Source organism: Aythya ferina, assembly GCF_964211825.1.
Source record: "Aythya ferina genome assembly, chromosome: 17".
In the NCBI taxonomy this organism is placed as follows: Eukaryota; Metazoa; Chordata; class Aves; order Anseriformes; family Anatidae; genus Aythya; species Aythya ferina.
The window spans coordinates 12933776-12950813 of record NC_140316.1 but is presented as its reverse complement, the minus strand read 5'-3'; the positions used below and the strand labels follow the sequence as shown (position 1 = coordinate 12950813).

The 17038-nt window shown below is 41.8% G+C and overlaps 1 protein-coding gene across 11 annotated transcripts; it reads left to right on the top strand.

Annotated features, from left to right (window-relative positions):
- The first annotated feature begins 204 nt into the window (after nucleotides 1-204).
- CCDC62 (coiled-coil domain containing 62) lies at nucleotides 205-16621 on the top strand. Of its 11 annotated transcripts, none has more exons than XM_084539434.1 (14): nucleotides 205-267; nucleotides 387-547; nucleotides 811-1003; nucleotides 1619-1785; nucleotides 2497-2598; nucleotides 2928-3096; nucleotides 3182-3283; nucleotides 4140-4228; nucleotides 5234-5337; nucleotides 5945-6679; nucleotides 10428-10608; nucleotides 10775-10906; nucleotides 12547-12639; nucleotides 14731-15456. In XM_084539434.1, the coding sequence occupies exons 2-13, from the start codon at nucleotides 512-514 to the stop codon at nucleotides 12631-12633; spliced, it is 2097 nt and encodes a 698-aa protein (XP_084395560.1). In that variant the 5' UTR covers nucleotides 205-267; nucleotides 387-511; the 3' UTR covers nucleotides 12634-12639; nucleotides 14731-15456. The 11 variants fall into 11 exon arrangements, with proteins under 11 accessions (XP_084395560.1, XP_084395562.1, XP_084395564.1 ...); XM_084539438.1 differs by lacking the exon at nucleotides 205-267 and adding an exon at nucleotides 15802-16621 and having other exon boundaries at nucleotides 296-547; nucleotides 14731-14920; XM_084539436.1 differs by lacking the exon at nucleotides 5945-6679 and having other exon boundaries at nucleotides 5237-5337.
- Nucleotides 16622-17038: the final 417 nt, after the last annotated feature.

Genomic DNA, 17038 nt, shown 5'->3' with positions numbered 1-17038 from the left:
CAAACCCACTGTGTACATTATCCTCTGCCAAGTCCTTTTCTTTACGATTTTTGGTGATAAACCCGTAGATGTAATTAGATTTAATCAGCGAGACAGCCGCCTCTCTGCAGCTGTTCCACGACAAGCCCGAGGGGGGCACTTGCCCTTCGCTGACAGCGCCTGGCGGGCGCGGGACTCGAACCCGCGGCCCTTCCCCTCCGGGGCGGGGCTTCTGCCTAACGGCCACCGGGGGCGGGGCGCAGCCGTGGCGTCAGGGCCAGGGCGCCGGTGGGTGGGGGGCTGAGGGGAGGGGGTCGCCGTCTCAGGGCTCTGGGGGGGGGACTCCCCAAGGAGTTTTGCGTTTTTTTGTGATTATTTTTGGGTGTTTTTCCCCCCTTTTCTCGCAGGGCTGCCGGATGAGAAGGCGGCTGGGTGGCCGTGCGGCGCCTCAGCCAGCGGGAGCCCCCCCCCCAAGGCTCCATGCCGGCTGCTGCCCGCTCCGGGCTAACGCCTGGCAGCGACCCCGGCCCCTATGAACCCGGCCCGGCCGCGCTCTGCTTCGCCTCAGGTAAAAAAAATAAGTAAATAAATAAATAAAACGAGAACCGGGGTCCTGGGCAGGGGGCTGCTGGAAACGTGAAGCGCTCAGCGTGCTGCTGACGGCTTCGGGCAAAGCCCACAGGTGGCACCACAGCCGCAGGCAGCGTTTAGGGGCGGTCTCTGTGCCTAACATACAAAGATTTCAATTGAAACCGACCCGGAGTTTGTTATCAGGAAACTGGGACGCTTGTTCTTCGTGCTGAAGCGTGTTCTCCTTCTTGTGTTTCCTAGAAATTCAGCCCGAGCTTTGAGAGCAGCACCATTGAGAAGCAGAGGCGAGAGCTCCAGGTTTTAATCGCAGAACTGAAGGATCGAGATGAGGAGCTGAATGCCATGGTTGCCGTGCATCAGAGGGAGCGCCTCGCCTGGGAAGATGATCGGCAAAAAATACTGACTCTGGCAGAACGATGCACCTTATTAAACAGTAAGCATTGTCTGTAAAGAATAGAATCCCGGTCTTTCAGTAAGTTTGGGTGCTTTGAGCCCTGACTGACGGCGTTGAATCATGTAAGGAACCATTTCCTACACTTCAGCCTTACATTTAGTTGTCTTCTTTCTGAGATCAAAACTTCTACAGTGGTACTAAAATGGACTGATCATGTAGGACGTTCATTTGAATTTGTAAATTGCTTCTGTGGACTCATGAAGTAACTATGGAGAGAGAACAACTTGCAAGCATGCCGGTGGTCTGCAGAGCCCTGTGCCCTGAGGTTCTGCTGCAGAGCTTTGATATCATCCACGAGGCACCTGTATAAATCACCTGGCGGCTCCAAACAGCCTTGTTTGACAGCTGTACCACAGAAGTCACCATGGAGTTTGTGTTCTGTCTGACCTGGGTAACAGGAATCCTCATTTGGAGTGCACAAAGTGAACATTCATTTCTGAATTACGTGATTTTAATTGAACGCTCATTTAATTAATGGACCCAGGATTAAATTCCTGTCCATACATTAGCATAAAATCACTGTCCAGTAATTAAAATCTCAGAAATATCTAGCCTGATTTCTCACAAATATCTTCTCTTTTTTTTTTTTTTCAGATGAACTGAACAAAAGAAATGACATTATAAAATCCCTAACCAAAAAGTTAAAGCTCTTAGAATCTCAGCAGAGTGACAGTAAGACAATATGCGAAATTACACAACAGAAGTTTAAAGAGCTGTCTCAAAAACTAACAGACATGACTCTTCACTGTCAGGGTCTGGAGGTAGGAGTTGAATAATGATCTGATTTTGCAGTCCAAATGTGTGGAATGCCAGTGACACTTGTGAATTTCACTAGTGAATGAATATTTCAGATTATCAGGCTCCTGAGTTGTGTGTCTTTTAGTACAGTAATCTTAGATCAAGTTGTCATGCGGGGGGAAGAAAAAAAAAAAAAAAAAAAAAAGCTTTTCTAAGCTAGGATTTGGAACTTGATGTTTGCTTACTTAGTTTTGGAGAACATTGTTCAGAACCAACTTGCTTCCAAAAATCTCTGGCACCGTGACTTCATGTTAACCCCCAAAACTGTACTGGTACTTCACTGGGAAGTTCCAGAAAGTCTTACTTACGCTACTGATTACTATTAAGAACTGTTAATATTCTGTAACTGGTTTAAGGATATGATTTATTTTTTTTAATGACTTAGCAATGATGTGTTTATTGTAATAATCTTTCCCTGTGTCCAATACGGTAAAGCAGTATTCTGTGTTTCCATCTATCTAATAATTTTAAGGCATGCAGGCTATTAAGGCCCTTGATTACTAGCAAGTTTAGATGTAAAAGAACTGGGGAACAATTTCTATTTCAGCCTTCTTTTGTCCAAATCCTCTGTTGCCATTCGTGATTTTTAAATACAGTTGTCCATACATTTGCTGGCAAAACTGTAACTTTGAATTAGTGAAGTAAAAATTGACATCGTTATTTCTGTTCACTAGGAGGAAAATCAAATTCTCCGCTGCTCCGTTTTGGAACTGTCTGCTAAGAAAGGCCAGCTGCAAGCTAGAGAACAGGAGCTTCTTAAAAAGCTTGAGCTGAAGGTAACATCTGTCATCTCATCAGGCACTAACTGTGATCAAAATGCAGTGCATTTATTGGTGACTGACACAGTGTTTTAGTCTGTGTTGTTTTCACATCTGTTTAATTCTTTGGGTTGACTGATAAGGAAAAAGTAGTCAACAAACAATAAACTCGTTTATTTTCATAAAAAGGCATGTTTCCTGGCTTTTGATTTTTTTTCCCTTCAAAAACCCAGAAGGAAATTTGTGAAGTAGCTACACCTACTGCAGTAAGGTGTACTGTTGTTTTGTTGAGATCCATATGTGAAGGTAAAACAATAATCAGGAATATGTTCTATTTCATATTTCAGGGAGAGGCTGTACTTGAAACAACTGATTACATTGCTGAGTTTACATCTAAATTAAAGCTGGAGAGTGCACTGCGTGCAGCAAAGGCAGAAGAATTCAGTCTCAACAAAGAAAAGCAGGACCTCAGACTGAGACTGAGAGAACTAATATTTGAAACAGATAAGCTGAAAGGTAAATGTTTATACCAGGCACCTCATTTAGTATGGACCAGCGTGATTCCTTTTCATGCTGGGAAATTCTATGTTTTGTTTTAAAGATGACCTCTGCGAAAAGATGAAAGAAAATAATAAGCAGCAGGAAGAAATCATTCACCTCAAACAAGAAAATGTCTTCTTGAAGAATGAACTTGCACTTAATGGTAAGTGCGGGCAGTTGGCTTTTCAAGCCTCGGCTTTCAACAGATCAGAACCTTCTAGATGACAGCAGTTCACTGGAATCTGAGGGAGGCAGCTTCCTTGACATTTAATAAAGGTAGATGCCCTTGTGTGTTATTCTGTGAAAGCAGTACCTAGGACTTCTGCAGGGACAGTTTATAAAACCTTGTAAAAGCACAGAGTTCACCAATGTGATGATGTGTGGAGGAGTAAATGGTTCAGAGGATTCTCTCTTGAGAATTTTTGAGACTTTCATGTCTCTCATGGTATTAATACAATAAATGGGGGTGGTGTTCTTCCTTCTGAGTTAGGTTGCATGGAAGTTAGTGATATACTGAAAAGATGCAACATGCAAAGTCTAGAGCTTAGGCCACGTGAAATTACTAGCCCGTTCACTCCCTCCTGTGGGCAGCAAGCAGGTGTTGCTGTTGAAGCAGCAATATGTTCACAAATTCAGTTTGGTACTTTGGTACTCAGTATTTCCCAGCACTTACCTGTACAAGGCATGTTTTAGAATTAATTGGTAAGCTTCTTTTCCATGAAAGAATGTAAACATGGAAAAGTAAAATGTATCAATCAATGAAGTTGAATATTGCTACTAGTAAAACTAGATGCTGGTTTAGGTGAAAAGCCCAAAGAAAATACCTAATAAATCTGTGAGACAACTTACTGTGTTTTTGTTCAGAGGGAAAAGAGGTCCTGTTGATCTTAAGAAAGTGCTTTTATTTTGTTTAGGTACTTGTTTCTACTGCTACAGACACGCATAAACAAATGTACTTGATTTGTGTCTATTCACTTAAAGTAAGTAACTTGAAAACTATATAACATGTTTTGAAACAGTTGAGAAAGCAAAGAGAAAGGATCAACTTCTTCAGTTTGCCAAGTCTAAACAAGTACGGACTGACACAGAGCTATCAAGTTTGCGACAGGTATGACCCCAATTGTGCTTTTATTCTGAGATTATAAAGATGTTTTTCAGTAACATCAGATTTGCACAGAACAGTGTGAAAGTTAAAACTGTCTGTTCTTAAATAAGAAAGAAAAAAAAATCAAATTTGCTGTTGCTGCCTTTTTGAGACACTATCAAATGTTGATTTTTTTTTGTTGTTTAAATTAAAAATCCTTGATACAAATCCTTGTATTTACACAGGCTTTTGGCCTCTATTGTGTAGTTGTATCTACTTAGTTCTGCAATGAGTAAACATCCCCGCAGCACCCTGGTGAGGTAACAGTTCATCAGTGTGTGTATAACCAGAAGGTGCTATGCTCCGAAGTCATCTGAAAGGCAGTGGGAGTTGGGTGTGCTGGCTCACGTGTGCCCAAGGTGAACTCCTGCAGCATAAAGGGCAGGGTGTACCAAAAGAGCTCGCTTCAAGGGAGACTTAAACCCAGTGTGTTCACCTGCACTTATTTGATGTTTCCAAGGCACATTCAATATTCTTTTATTGCAAATAATTGATCAGTGTGTTATCTTTCAAGTTAGCTATACAAAACATTCCGTGCAGTGAAAACCAAAACTGCAGTCATCGTTCCTTGTCCTGTAATTTTGCTTTGAAAAACATAATAACAACTTGTGCAGAGTACTGAATAGCAGTAATGATATTTTATTTTTGGTTCATTGTGGTTTAGTTACAGAAGACCACTCCAGTTCTGTAATAAAAATACTGTTTATTTCAGAAAAATGTTTTTGTAAATACATGGAGAGAGAGTCCCTTAGACTTGGATGGCTTTGACAATAAATTGACTACAGATATATAAAAATGGTTTGTTTAAAAACAAAAGCACAAAATAACAACAAAAAAACCCTGCACATATATTAAAAAAGCTTATAAAAATATTTTGAGGATCTATTTGGAACACCAGCAGTGTGTTAGTGCCTGACAGCAGCGTTCTCGCATTCCAGAACTTCATTAATGTGCCTTGCTATCTTTAAGCAGATCTATGTAAAACAGCAGCGTGACTTGCAGTTTCTTCATGTCAACTTGGAGAACACTCAGGAATTAAGACAAAAGCATGAAAAGGTGGCATATGAAAGGAGGTACAGAACTCTTTATTTTTATTTTTTTATTTTTATTTTTTTATATATACTAATTCTCTCTCCAGGAGACTTCACTGTTGAGCCACAGTTGGCATTCTGAAATAATGTGTGTTGTGTCAAGACGGCTTTGCTGGACTTGACCAGATATCCAGTGCAGTTGTCCGGTAGCTGTTTTACATGGTCAGGACACCATGAGTATCTGTCACAGAATTTAAGCATTGTATGGAGGTCAGACAGTTCTTGATCTCTTTTAAAAACTGGAGTATTCTGGTGGTATGGCTGTTAATCTGGCCCGCTATTCCACGTTTGAAAAACAAAATTCAATTTGCTTTCAGATTAGGAAATTGGTGCACACCCTGAAAGTTCAAACAAAATTATCAGTTGGGTAAAACGTGAGGGAACTCTCAGACTCTCTTTTTACAAAGTAACATGGTCAAATAGGGGCAGGCTTCTGTTGTGTTTGGGCAGGATGCAGCTGCTTCTTAGTATATAAGCCACTGTAGAACCATGGCTACAGCCTCTAGTTAATGTATAGCTTTATCCAGACTAGTTACATATGCTCTTTAAATACACTGTTTCTGATGATTTCTTTTTCACACCACTGTAGCATAGATACGGTGTTCCCTGCTCCTGAAAGTAACAGCCAAACAGAGTCGGTTAGGACTGACAGTACCCACAGGGTACGCGAGGATCATGGAACTGCACAAGTTCCGAAAAGCAGGGTAGAAAACACCTCTGAGATGTGTGAAGTTGATAATAGACTGTTACTGGATGCATCAGGCTTGGAGAAAACTACATCAGCACGCTTAAATCGGTGTCAAAAAGTTGTGAAAGGCTTGGCAGTGGAAGAAGAAGAAAAGCAGGATGTTGCATCAAGCTCTGATGAGCTAGACAGCAAGCTATTTTATGAGGCAAACAACACGAGGCTGTTGAGAAACAGGGAAATCTCTGAGAATGAAGTGGAAAGCAGAGACCAGCAAACTTTTGAGTCATCTTCACCTGAATATTGGCTTAACATCACTTCTTGTGTAGATTCGCAAAATACTTTTATCCAGAACGCCACATCTGACAAAGCTGATAATGAAAATAAAATCTGGGAAGAGAGAACTGGAATTTTGTTTGGTCAAAAAAGCAAAGAGACCTCTGTTGCAATTCACACATCTGAATCTGAGTCCTTTAGTAGTAACTGCATTATTAAAAAAGATGCAAGGTGGAAACCCATATCAGATCCAGAATGGCTGAAGATTTTCAAACCCGTAAAAGGGAATGGAAGTAAATTGCAGAGAAAAGATTGCAACTGTCCCAAGACTGCAGAAGAGATGAAATATGCCAGTTTGAAAAGGTTATGTACTTGTTACATTTAAGAAGTAGACAGGGACAAACTAAAGTTATGTAGAAACTCGAGTGGACAAGCTCTCAGTAATTTGTATTATTTCAGGGGATCTTTAAAGTAACTGCTGTTTTAAAATTAGACCACCAACTTGAAAAGTGGCAAATTTAAAACAAGTTAAAATAGCTGTAAGGTATCATTATTCTATTTTTATGCTGCATAACTCACCAAATAAACCAGTTGAAGAGAAAAATGCAGATTTTCAAAAATCTTTTGATTTTTGGAAATCCCAGATGTTACTTGTAAATCTGGTGGGTTCTGACTCAGTCCAGACGTGGACTTGTACAGTGACATTACTGTAAGGCAAGAAACAAACCCAAATTTTGTGTGATGTTTTACTGACTGTGTTATTTCTGTTGAGAAATCACACAGCGGCTGGGCAAGAATGTAGGACATGGCTCTTCCGTGCAGGCTGCTTTTCCTCACTCAGGGCAAGATTTAAAGGACAGCATCTTTGTTCGTGGGGCTTTCTCCCTGTGTTTATACTGGGGGAGGAAAGCGGGATGTGTGGCTGGGGACAAGCAGAATGAGGTTTCTAATTCTGAGAAGTGTCAGAAAAATACTGAAGTGTCTCAGTGGCACTGGAAGGTGTCTAAAATTTAAATGCTGCTTTGCAGTTATAGAAGTTGTTTTTATGCCTGCACAAGCAAGGGCATTCAGAGCTGTGACTGTTTCTATGGATTTTTTGTGCTGGTTCCTCTTCGTCCTTTCGAAAAAGTGACTGGCTTTCCAGTTAACACCTCTGAAGTTTTCTGAAGATTTCTGAAGTTTTACAAAGCAACTTCAGAGCTGCTTTTTAGATGGGCGAAGAAGAGGTAGCTTTCCAGCTAATAGTTTGACATGTACAGTAAATGAACAGCTGTTTAAACCTGAAAAGAGTTTTAACCAGCAAGTCTGGCCCAATACCCAAACAATTTAATGTTATGGAAGGGAAGTATCTGATTGTACCAATGCTTTTATTCTATATTGCTTTTACAACAAAAATACCATAGAAATCATTACTGCAATGAGACAGACTTCTTCAGAAACAAGGTGAATGAGCAGCTGCTGGAAAAAATAGTGCTGTCCTGGCACATTTCCATGCAGCTTAGCTGAGCTTCTTGTGTTATTGACTGTCTTCAGTTTCCACTGTCCACAAGTCATAAAACAAGACTTCCCCTTACGTCTACCCTCACCTCTCTGTATTTACTCTGTCCAGCAGCACAAATGACACATTGTCACCCCTACAAATCTCTTTTGAGGCTGAGTCACTCAAACTGCTTTAATTTTTTGACTCATCCTTAAGGGGATTTTAGGGGAGAAGGAAAAACTCAACCCAGGCAGTGCAGGCAGAATGGATATCAGTCAGTACAGGGGGGCTGCTCCAGCCATTTGGAGTTCGCTGAGCTATCAAGTTTCGATCCTAGGAGCTATGCTAGGAGAGACTGGAGATGGATTGACTCCCATGCCTGTTCTCCAGCCATTGCTGATTCTGATTTCCCACCAAATACATTCTCACCCTGTAAATGGGAGGGAGACTGTGGTATTGCAGTCCTCAGCATGGGCATCTTGTTTGGCTACTGCCATTAATGCCTTAACACAACATTCCTCCCAGGACTTGAATCTGGATCCTCCAGTTTCCCGTTGCCGGCCTCATAGTGCTGATGATGTATTCTGTGTGTAGGGAAGGGTGCTGGCACCTCCCTGTCAGCCCAGCAAATATTTTTGACATGAGTTCTTGAATTCTGGACAAGCCAACAAGCAGCCTATTAACTCTGCCAAATACCATAGCCAGCTGCAGGAGCGATCGTGAAGTGCTGTAAGGCAGGAATCCTGTCTGTGTGCTCTGGCTTAAGTGACTCCATTTACGTTGGACCAACATTTACTGGCTTGGGATGTTTATCTCAGTTCTGTTTTTAAAGACAGCAGTTACTTGTTCGGTGTGCCCCTGCAGGAATAAGCCACCCGTGCCTTGAGCCAGCTCCCTGCCTCAAAATCCAACCCATTTCTCCCCGCTCCCTCCCAGCCTGTGCAGTTCTTCAGACCTGTCTGTGCTCATTGCCTTACCTCTGTGTCCTGCTGCGAGGCTGCTGCAGCTTGTTTTGTCACAGCTCTCCAGAGCCTGCTCTTGTTAGAAGCTCACAAACACGAGCTCCTCTTTTTTAAGAGCCTATTGTACCCCTGTGTTTTACAAGAGAAGTGGAACGAGACACAGCATACGGTTCTCAGCTGGCACCTCTCACAAGGGCTTTTTCTTAGATTGAGTGGCACTGAAAAATAAACCTTTTTGAGGCAGCCTTGCCAGGTATGGAATGGATTGCACCACCGAAACAAGTATCTAAAGAATACTTAACCAAACATTGGGAATTTGAAAAGTCTTTTATTTAATGGATGTGTGTTTAACTAACTGATGCAGGCAGTGCTGGCAGTCATGTTTTGTTCAGAAGAGTGAGGAATATGGAGATGTTTTATTTGGGGAGATGGTTGCCATTTTATTTACTTTTTGAAAGCTTTATGAAGTGGAAATAGCAGCTGAAGATGAAATGCGCTGCAGAGCTCAAACCTGCTAGCAGAATCCAGGGCACGTCTTTGAACAAGCTGCAGACTGCATTCAGTCTGGGGGCCAGGTGATTTCAGGGAAAGATTTCTTACGTATATTTGGGCTGCTGCTGGGTTCCCGTACTGCTGGAGCAGATGAGCTAAAACAATTCCTAATGTGCTGCAGCCTTTGTTAGTTCTAGGCTTGATTTGTGATCAGTTGTTGCTGGAGCTGGCAGAGGGATGTGGGATGTTCAGATGAAATTCTGATTTAAGCCACTGAAATTGAGAACTGTTTTTTTGAAGGGTAGGCTTCAATAAAGTTAACTTTTCGTAGGAGAAAGTTGTGAGAAAGTTTCAATCCTTATACATGCATGTTAAGGGTTACAGACCCTATCAGGGCAAGCTGGTGGTATTTGTAAGTCAGTGTTTTGACAATAATAATGTTCTGGGCCTGATTTGTTGCTTTAATTGACATTTAAATTGCTTTTCAGATAGTCCTAAATATACTCAGATACACCCAGTGATAAATTAATATTTTGTTTTGCTTTAAAACCTAGGGGAAGATGCACGCCAATAGCTTGTGTGCGTCAACTCCACTCTGAAATCATAGGCAACTGAATGTTGGGTTTAATTGCAGTTTACCCAAACTGAACTTTAAATGTACTGTTTCCTTCTGTATTTGTAAATAAATATAAGAAAGCCTCTTTTGGAAAGCTCTCCTGTGATCTCCAAAGTAAGATAGTGGCGTTAAATGTCTGAGATTCTCTTGAAAAAGTTCACCTACAAATATTAATTTGCCTAAGTGGTGATTTCAAAAAAAGAAGAAGAAAAAAGGAATAGTTTACGAGAGAAGGAGTACCACTGGAGTAGTGGGAGGAAGTAGATACTGCCTTTTGTATGCTCTTTGGGATATTAAATACATATCCTAGCACACGGCAATATCTTCTTGAAATTGGTTGAATGTCAAACCCTTGTCCTCAGAGACTGAAGCTCATCTAGTGAAGATGTCAAACATGGAACAGCTCTGAGAAACAGAGTGATCTCACATGTTTGGTTTTCTTGGGTTGGGGCCCATAAATATTTATTTATTTCTCTTTACAAGTTTAAAAAGAATTGTGTTGCTGTTTCTGGCAATATCTTATTTTTCTTTTTCTTTTCTTTTTTTTTTTTTTTTTAACAGTGAAGAAAATGTGGATCTGAATTCTTTTCACTCGGATTCTTCCCGTTGTTTGACTTCCACCCAGAAAGGAGACAGACCTCAAAGATGTGAGAAGTTCTCCGATGCAAACTCCTCCTTGGACATCGGTAACCTTTCAGTGATTGAGCCAAAAAATAGATGCTGCAATCCTACCGTCAACAAAGTCAGTACTTTATTGCAGAATGTGTTTTATTAATTTTATGGGGAATTATGACTGATTTTGAACTGAGACATTTTTTAATGGGAGAGATGATTCTTGCTGTTATAACTCTCTCATCTATTCTAGAAAGATGATTTCATAACTGCGGCTTGCTTTCTGTCTCCTCCAGGATGCCTGTTACCCCACAAGTAAGCTGCAGCGTGCATTGGCTGAGTCTCAACAGATGGTTGCTGATCTGGAGCTTAGCACTCTCCTCCACATGAGCCCTCACTGCGGTCCAAACAGCAGCAGCATTAATACGGTATTTGTTGCTCTTCTGTGACTAGATTTAGGTGGCTGGGAAGAGTCACTGTGAACACTGTGCTTGACCTGTGCGACATTATAAGCAATATCCTCCTCATGCTTTGCTGCAGAGCAAACCCCTGCATTCCTTCGCATAAAATGCTTGGATTTTTTTTTATAGGATTCTTTATGGCTCCTTAAGGTCATGACAAGATTTGACTTTTGCATGTGTCTAAGCAGATGGAAGGAAGAAGGCATTTTGGAGCAAGCTGTAGGAGGTCTAGAAAAAAGCGAGCACAAGTATGACTTGCACTCAGAACTGGTTTATTATGCTGGCTATATTTGTGGAAAGGAGGACAGTACAGGAAATGGTGATATAGAGGATAGTTTTGTGTAGGAATATAAGCCTGACTCTCAGCGTAAATAACCTTTGAATTTTTGTGGGTTAATAGTTTTAGTTCTTTCATTGCAGGGTCAGAGAGCATACTGAAGGGGCAAAGAACCCGTCTAACAGCTGTCACAGCAATGCATTTTATGAACGTGAACTCTGATAGGAGGTTTCTGTCCTGAGTATGTGAGCTACAGGAGTCATTGGAGAAGGAGGCACTTGTTTGTTTTCATAAATAGCCTTAAGAATTTCTGCTTTGACAAGATTTGTAACAAAGGAGATTGTATCATTTGTCACTAGTGTTGATGTGTATCACAAAGGGAGAATTTGGGTTCCTAATGAGAAGGCTGCATGCTGAAACTTCACCTGTGCTTTTCCTCTGAAAGTATTACCTCTCCCTAAAAATGTTGCACTCCTTGAGGCCTTAGATGAACTTGACTAGAACAATATTACTGTAAGTACCGGACCAACAAAAGTAATTCTGATAACATTGAGAACCAAAAAACCTTAGTTGTGCTGGGACTGGCTGACAGAGGATAAAGGTTGTGTGCCAGCATTTGCATAAACTGAAAGGATATTTTGTTCAGAAGTTCATCTGCAGGATTTCATTCAGCCTGAAAGACGGCAACAGTGTAGTCCTTTGCAAAGACTATCTTGTGGGATGGATTCCTGAAAAGCCCTCTGCAGAACAGTAGTTGCTTGTGGCTCTTGCCCAGCCCCATCAGATGTCTGGCTCCTGCTCTGATTGGCATGCCACAGCTCGGCTGAACCGGCCATCCTTTAGGCGAGAGCACGACGCTGCTTTACAACCTGACACTGCGTTTTTCAGCTTGGGAATTGGCTTCTCCTTTGGAATGGCTGTTGCTTCGGCGGGTAGAAAATAAAGCACGCTCATATTTTCTGGCAAGGGTAGCTTCTGCACCACATCTGTAGAACTTTGATCTACTTTCGGAGCAGTTCTGGGCAAAAACTTGTCAAGCATGTTCTGGTTAATCTATGCAGGCTAACTAATCTGTGCTTAAAACCAGGTCTACCTGAGGCTGTTTTAAACTTCTCTTTAAAACACGATGCATGTAAAAAAATAACCCTTAAAATTTAATCAGTGAGAATTTGTGCCTGATGAATTCTGTGCCCTCTTTAGGGGAGGGGGGAGGAGAGGAGGGAAATAAAAAGTGTACCATTGCTGCCCACCAGTTTGAATCTGGGACCTCTGTAATTCTTATTGTCCAAGTTCCTTGATTTCCATGTGGTGTTTTTGCATTACAATATAGACATCAGAACTTGCAGAGACTCTTCACAGAACGCAGTTGTCTGGTGCAGAAGAAAGAGGTGCTAAGCTTCCGTTCTTTTCTCTATGATATTTTGTGAGTATGCTTTTTTTTTCCCCACTTGATTTATTTTTGTTTGTTCTCATTATAAATGCATCTGCAATATTAATACAAGTCTCTGGGCTTCTGAGATGGGCCTGGCACAAGATTCTAAGTGCACTGCTCTGAATGCATTTCCAATAAAACTCTTGTGAGTACTGTAGCAGCAAACAGATACTAAGGCAGCCAGTAATTCCTTTAGTCAAATAATTAAACTTTTCTCAAGCATGTTTCTAACGCTTCCTGCTCAGAAAAAGTCTGGGCTGTCAGATCTTGCAGGTCCATTCCTGAGCCTGCAGCTTTTCTTGTACCTGCACACAGCTTATTGTAGTTGGAGTCCTTCTGGGTGTTACAGATAACAGGATCAAGGATATGAACATTGTTGAGTAAGAGATTGGGAAGTGTTTTTCAATGCCACGGCCAAGGGCTGTTTTAGCATATTGTTCCAGGGCTCGGAGCTCCAAAAGTAGAATGTATTGAGTAGAGCTGTTTCAGAATATAAAAAAAGCAGCCTTGCCCATACCAGATTGTTCTTCCTTTTCTAAATCAGGAAATTTCTCACTGTCTGATTATTTGTTCTACCAATGTGAGTTGGATGCTTGCAATAGGCACCGTGTCGTCTGGTTCTGAGGACAAAAGGGTAACCAGATATGGTTAAAACACAGAAAACCACATGAAACTGAGTAACAGCTAGCAACAATGGGGGGAAAAAAAAAAAAAAAGGAAATCTTCCAGTGCTGACACAACCCCAGAGCATGTCTGCAAAGGGAAATTTTTACTCTGTAAGCTGGAGTGTGAAGCTGTGTGGCAGTGGCTTTCTAGTACTGGTTCTTCATGGGGACACTGGGGGTGCTCTTACGCAATTTTGGGCCAGTGGAGAGCTCAGTTCTTTTCTCGGTATATTCAAACTGCACTCCCTGGTCTGCATCTCTTCTGTGGAGCTGAACCTTTCATGCCCCTGGGAAGTGGTGTTGGTTTACAGCACCCCGACATTCTGCTGTTTCGGCAGGTACGCTCTGCATTAAGCGCAGAGACACTGAGTCTTCTCTCAAAGTGAGTTGGGTCTGCTTACTGCACGCTAATGGGGCTCTCAGAGGAAATGGATGCTGAGTAGCTGGAATGCCCGGCCTCACTGTGCTGCAATATTCCTGTGCAGAGATCTCTTCTTTTCCTATAAGGATAAGCCCCAAGCTAAAAGAAGCAGGAGGGTTTGTAGATCGAAACCAGTGCTGTGACTTGCATCCTGAAACCACTGATGTTAAAAAGTTTCAGGAGCAAATCCCCAAAATTGCTGAGCACCGTGCTGATGCAGCAAAGTGGTAAGCACATGCTTAGCCTACAGAAATAATCTCATTTGCTTCAAGTGAGAAAGAACCGATGGAACAAACGTACCCACAATTCACTGTAAATCCATGACCAGGTTTAGTGACTCTGCAAGTCACTGGCTGCTGAATAAATCTTATTTTTTTCTCATAAAAGGCATTGAATCAACTGTGATCAGTTAAAAACAAAGCAGCTTTTGCAGGTTCAGAAGTAACTAACGTGTTCATGTAATTTCGTATTGAAAAGTGATGGAATTTATTTTTTGTTGATTGCTTTCAAGTCACTTGATGGCAGGTGCAGTGCTAAACATTAGGTTAATTTCCTGCTGACAGTGATTTAGCCGTTTTCACCAGTCAGTCATTTTCTCTTCAGAGAGAAACTGAGCTGGGGAGAGCTGAAGAGCCACACAAAGGAGGAAAGCATTGGGGAAAAAAGGATCTGTTTGGTTTTGGACAGCGTACTGTGTGCCACTTCTTGTTAACTGTGACTCAGTGGCAGGCCAAGGGCACAAAGATCACTCCTTTTTGCAAAACAAAATGAAAACATTTTATTTCATAACACGCAAGTGGTATCCCTGAGAGTGTTGTCCTTCTGTGAAGCACTTCATTTACAAATCTGTCTCCTCTTTATATTTTTATTGTATTTTTTGGTCTGTCTTCAGTATGAAAATGTATATAGTAAATTGACGTATATGTGATTGCTTAATATATTTCAGAGGAAATAAAAGCCTTCTGTCTTTTAATACAAATCTTTAATTTTCTGCAGTGGATGAAGACATTTCCATTATAGAATTATTTTTGAGAACTGAAGATCAGCAGCCCATCAGCTACAATGGAAAGTTACCTAACTTTTTTTTCGATAGTTCTATGAGTGTTTGAAAGACTCACAAGTGGCAAAAGATGTGACTACGCTGGAATACATTTCAACTTGAAATAAAACATAGAATGATGCCAAGGTAAACAAAACTATTTTTTATAGCAATGAGGTCAGGTTAAATACTGGCTTGTTTTTCTAAGAATCTTCAATGTGTAATTGTTACCACACAGCAACTATTTTTCTTACCTTTTTTATGGTGGTTCAGAAATAATTTTAGAGCATGACACACCAAGCATTCATTTTTGTTAGTTTATTGTTTTTGTTCTGAACTTGCCATGTAGAGAGATGAATAATGTTTATAGGAAGTTCCCAATTAGTGTTGTAACCAGGAAATGCCTCCTACATTGTTGAAATTGGACAGCTGTCACCCACAAGGTGGGCAAAACAACTCTTCCCCAGTGAGCAGCTATTTATTCTAACAAAAGCTTACAGCAAGATCAGGTGTTTGTGTGGACTGTTTTAGCACTGTATGGCAATGGCTAACCATAATGTGACTGGCTTTTTAGTATTTAAACTCTTTATCTTTGACTACTGAGCAAGACATTTCATTTTCAGTTTGAACTTTTTTTTTTAATGAAAAGGTCAAATAAGATAATAAAAGAGATTATTTTCATACATCCTTCTTGCATATTTCACACACTGTCCAACACATTCCGTACTTAATTTGATGATTCTCTGGGACACACGACACCAACTGCCCAAAACACGAGTGCAGGGCAGGCTCTGGGTGGCCACTCAGCCGCGTGTGGTTTGCAAGCAGCCTGGGGCACCTCTGCCAAGTCCACGTCCTTGTGCACAGTGCCAGCGCTTTCACTGTGTGGGGGTAGCTGAGCAAGGGGCGTCTCTGGCCCCAGCCACTGCTACAAATTAATTGCAGTGAAATAAAACACTTGCACCATGGTTTCCCCTTGTTAACTTTCACATAATTCTCTGCTTTCTCTTTAATTACCTAAATGACAGCCTGCTTTCTGTCCTGTACTAATGGCCTCAAAATTAGTTGAACAATTCCGGTCACAGCTGCCGTCCTGCAACCTTTCCCTCCTCTGCCTACAAGCATTACAATTGGAGGGAGTCTCTTGCTTCTTTTTTCAGGAGACAAAGGCTATTTTCCACAAACCTTTAAAGCACATTTGATTCCTCTACCTGCAGAGAAAATTTCTAGGCTCTAGCCTCAAAATGTAATGCTATGGGTATGACAATAATTCCCCAGAAAAAGTCACTGACAGCAATAGCACGATGCTCACCCTGAAGCTGTCCAGCTGCTACGACCTGACTGGTCAAGTTAAATCAAACCCATGAGAAATTCCTGCAACTTCCTAGCATGAGCTGAGCTTTTTGGCTAAAATGTGTTGTGTTAGCAGGCAACCGTACTGAACCCTCTTGTGAATTTAAAATGCTTTGCTGCTGGCATTAAGATCGGAGTGGAAAAGTGAGCTCAAGTGATATAACAAGGATCAGAAGAGCCAGAGGATTTCTTGTTGGGGCTGCCCTAGATTTCTGTTGCTGTATTTTCCTGTTGAGTTCCTGCCTGTGGAAAGCACAACCCTCCTACAACACCCGCATGCCCTGGTTTGCAGTTGCTTTTCCAGCGTGCGTGGGGCTTGTTCCAGAAGGGGAAGAAGCAGAATATTGGGGCACACTTATTCAGGCATTAAGTGACTTACAAACCAGCTGTATTATCTACTGCACTCTGGAGCTTGCGTTGAAACTCAAGCTGTATCAAACTTGGCTGCCTTATTTCTGGAAGCATTACAAATACTCCAGGGAGCGCCTTTGCTATTGTACTCTCATACTGAATTATTATTAAAGGAAACAAAGCTCCTGTTCAACTGCAGCTTTCCACAGGGGTGGACGAGCCCTGTGCTGCTTGGTCGTTATGAATGGAAGGCCGAGACGTGGGCAGCAATGAAACTGAGTCCCTGAAACGTGTGGTGGGGTTTAGGGAAGGGTAAAGAAGGGCTGCAGAGCTGGTGAAGGGCCTGGAGCACAAGCCCTGTGAGGAGCGGCTGAGGGAACTGAGGGTGTTTGGTCTGGAGAGAGGAAGCTCGGGGAGACCTCATTGCTCTCTGCAACTACCTGAAAGGAGGTTGTGGGAAGCTGGGGGTTGGCCTCTTGTTGCAGGTTACTTGTGGTAGTGCTAAAGGGAAAGGCCTCATGTTGCGCCAGGGGAGGTTCAGGTTGGAAATGAGGAGACATT

Excerpts from the sequence above, each read along its gene's own strand:
- CCDC62 (XM_084539438.1), top strand. The coding sequence starts at position 512 with ATGAACCCGGCCCGGCCGCGCTCTGCTTCGCCTCAG. Across the intron at positions 1,004-1,618 it reads ACGATGCACCTTATTAAACA|ATGAACTGAACAAAAGAAAT; the intron begins GTAAGCATTGTC and ends TTTTTTTTTCAG. Across the intron at positions 2,599-2,927 it reads TTAAAAAGCTTGAGCTGAAG|GGAGAGGCTGTACTTGAAAC; the intron begins GTAACATCTGTC and ends TTCATATTTCAG.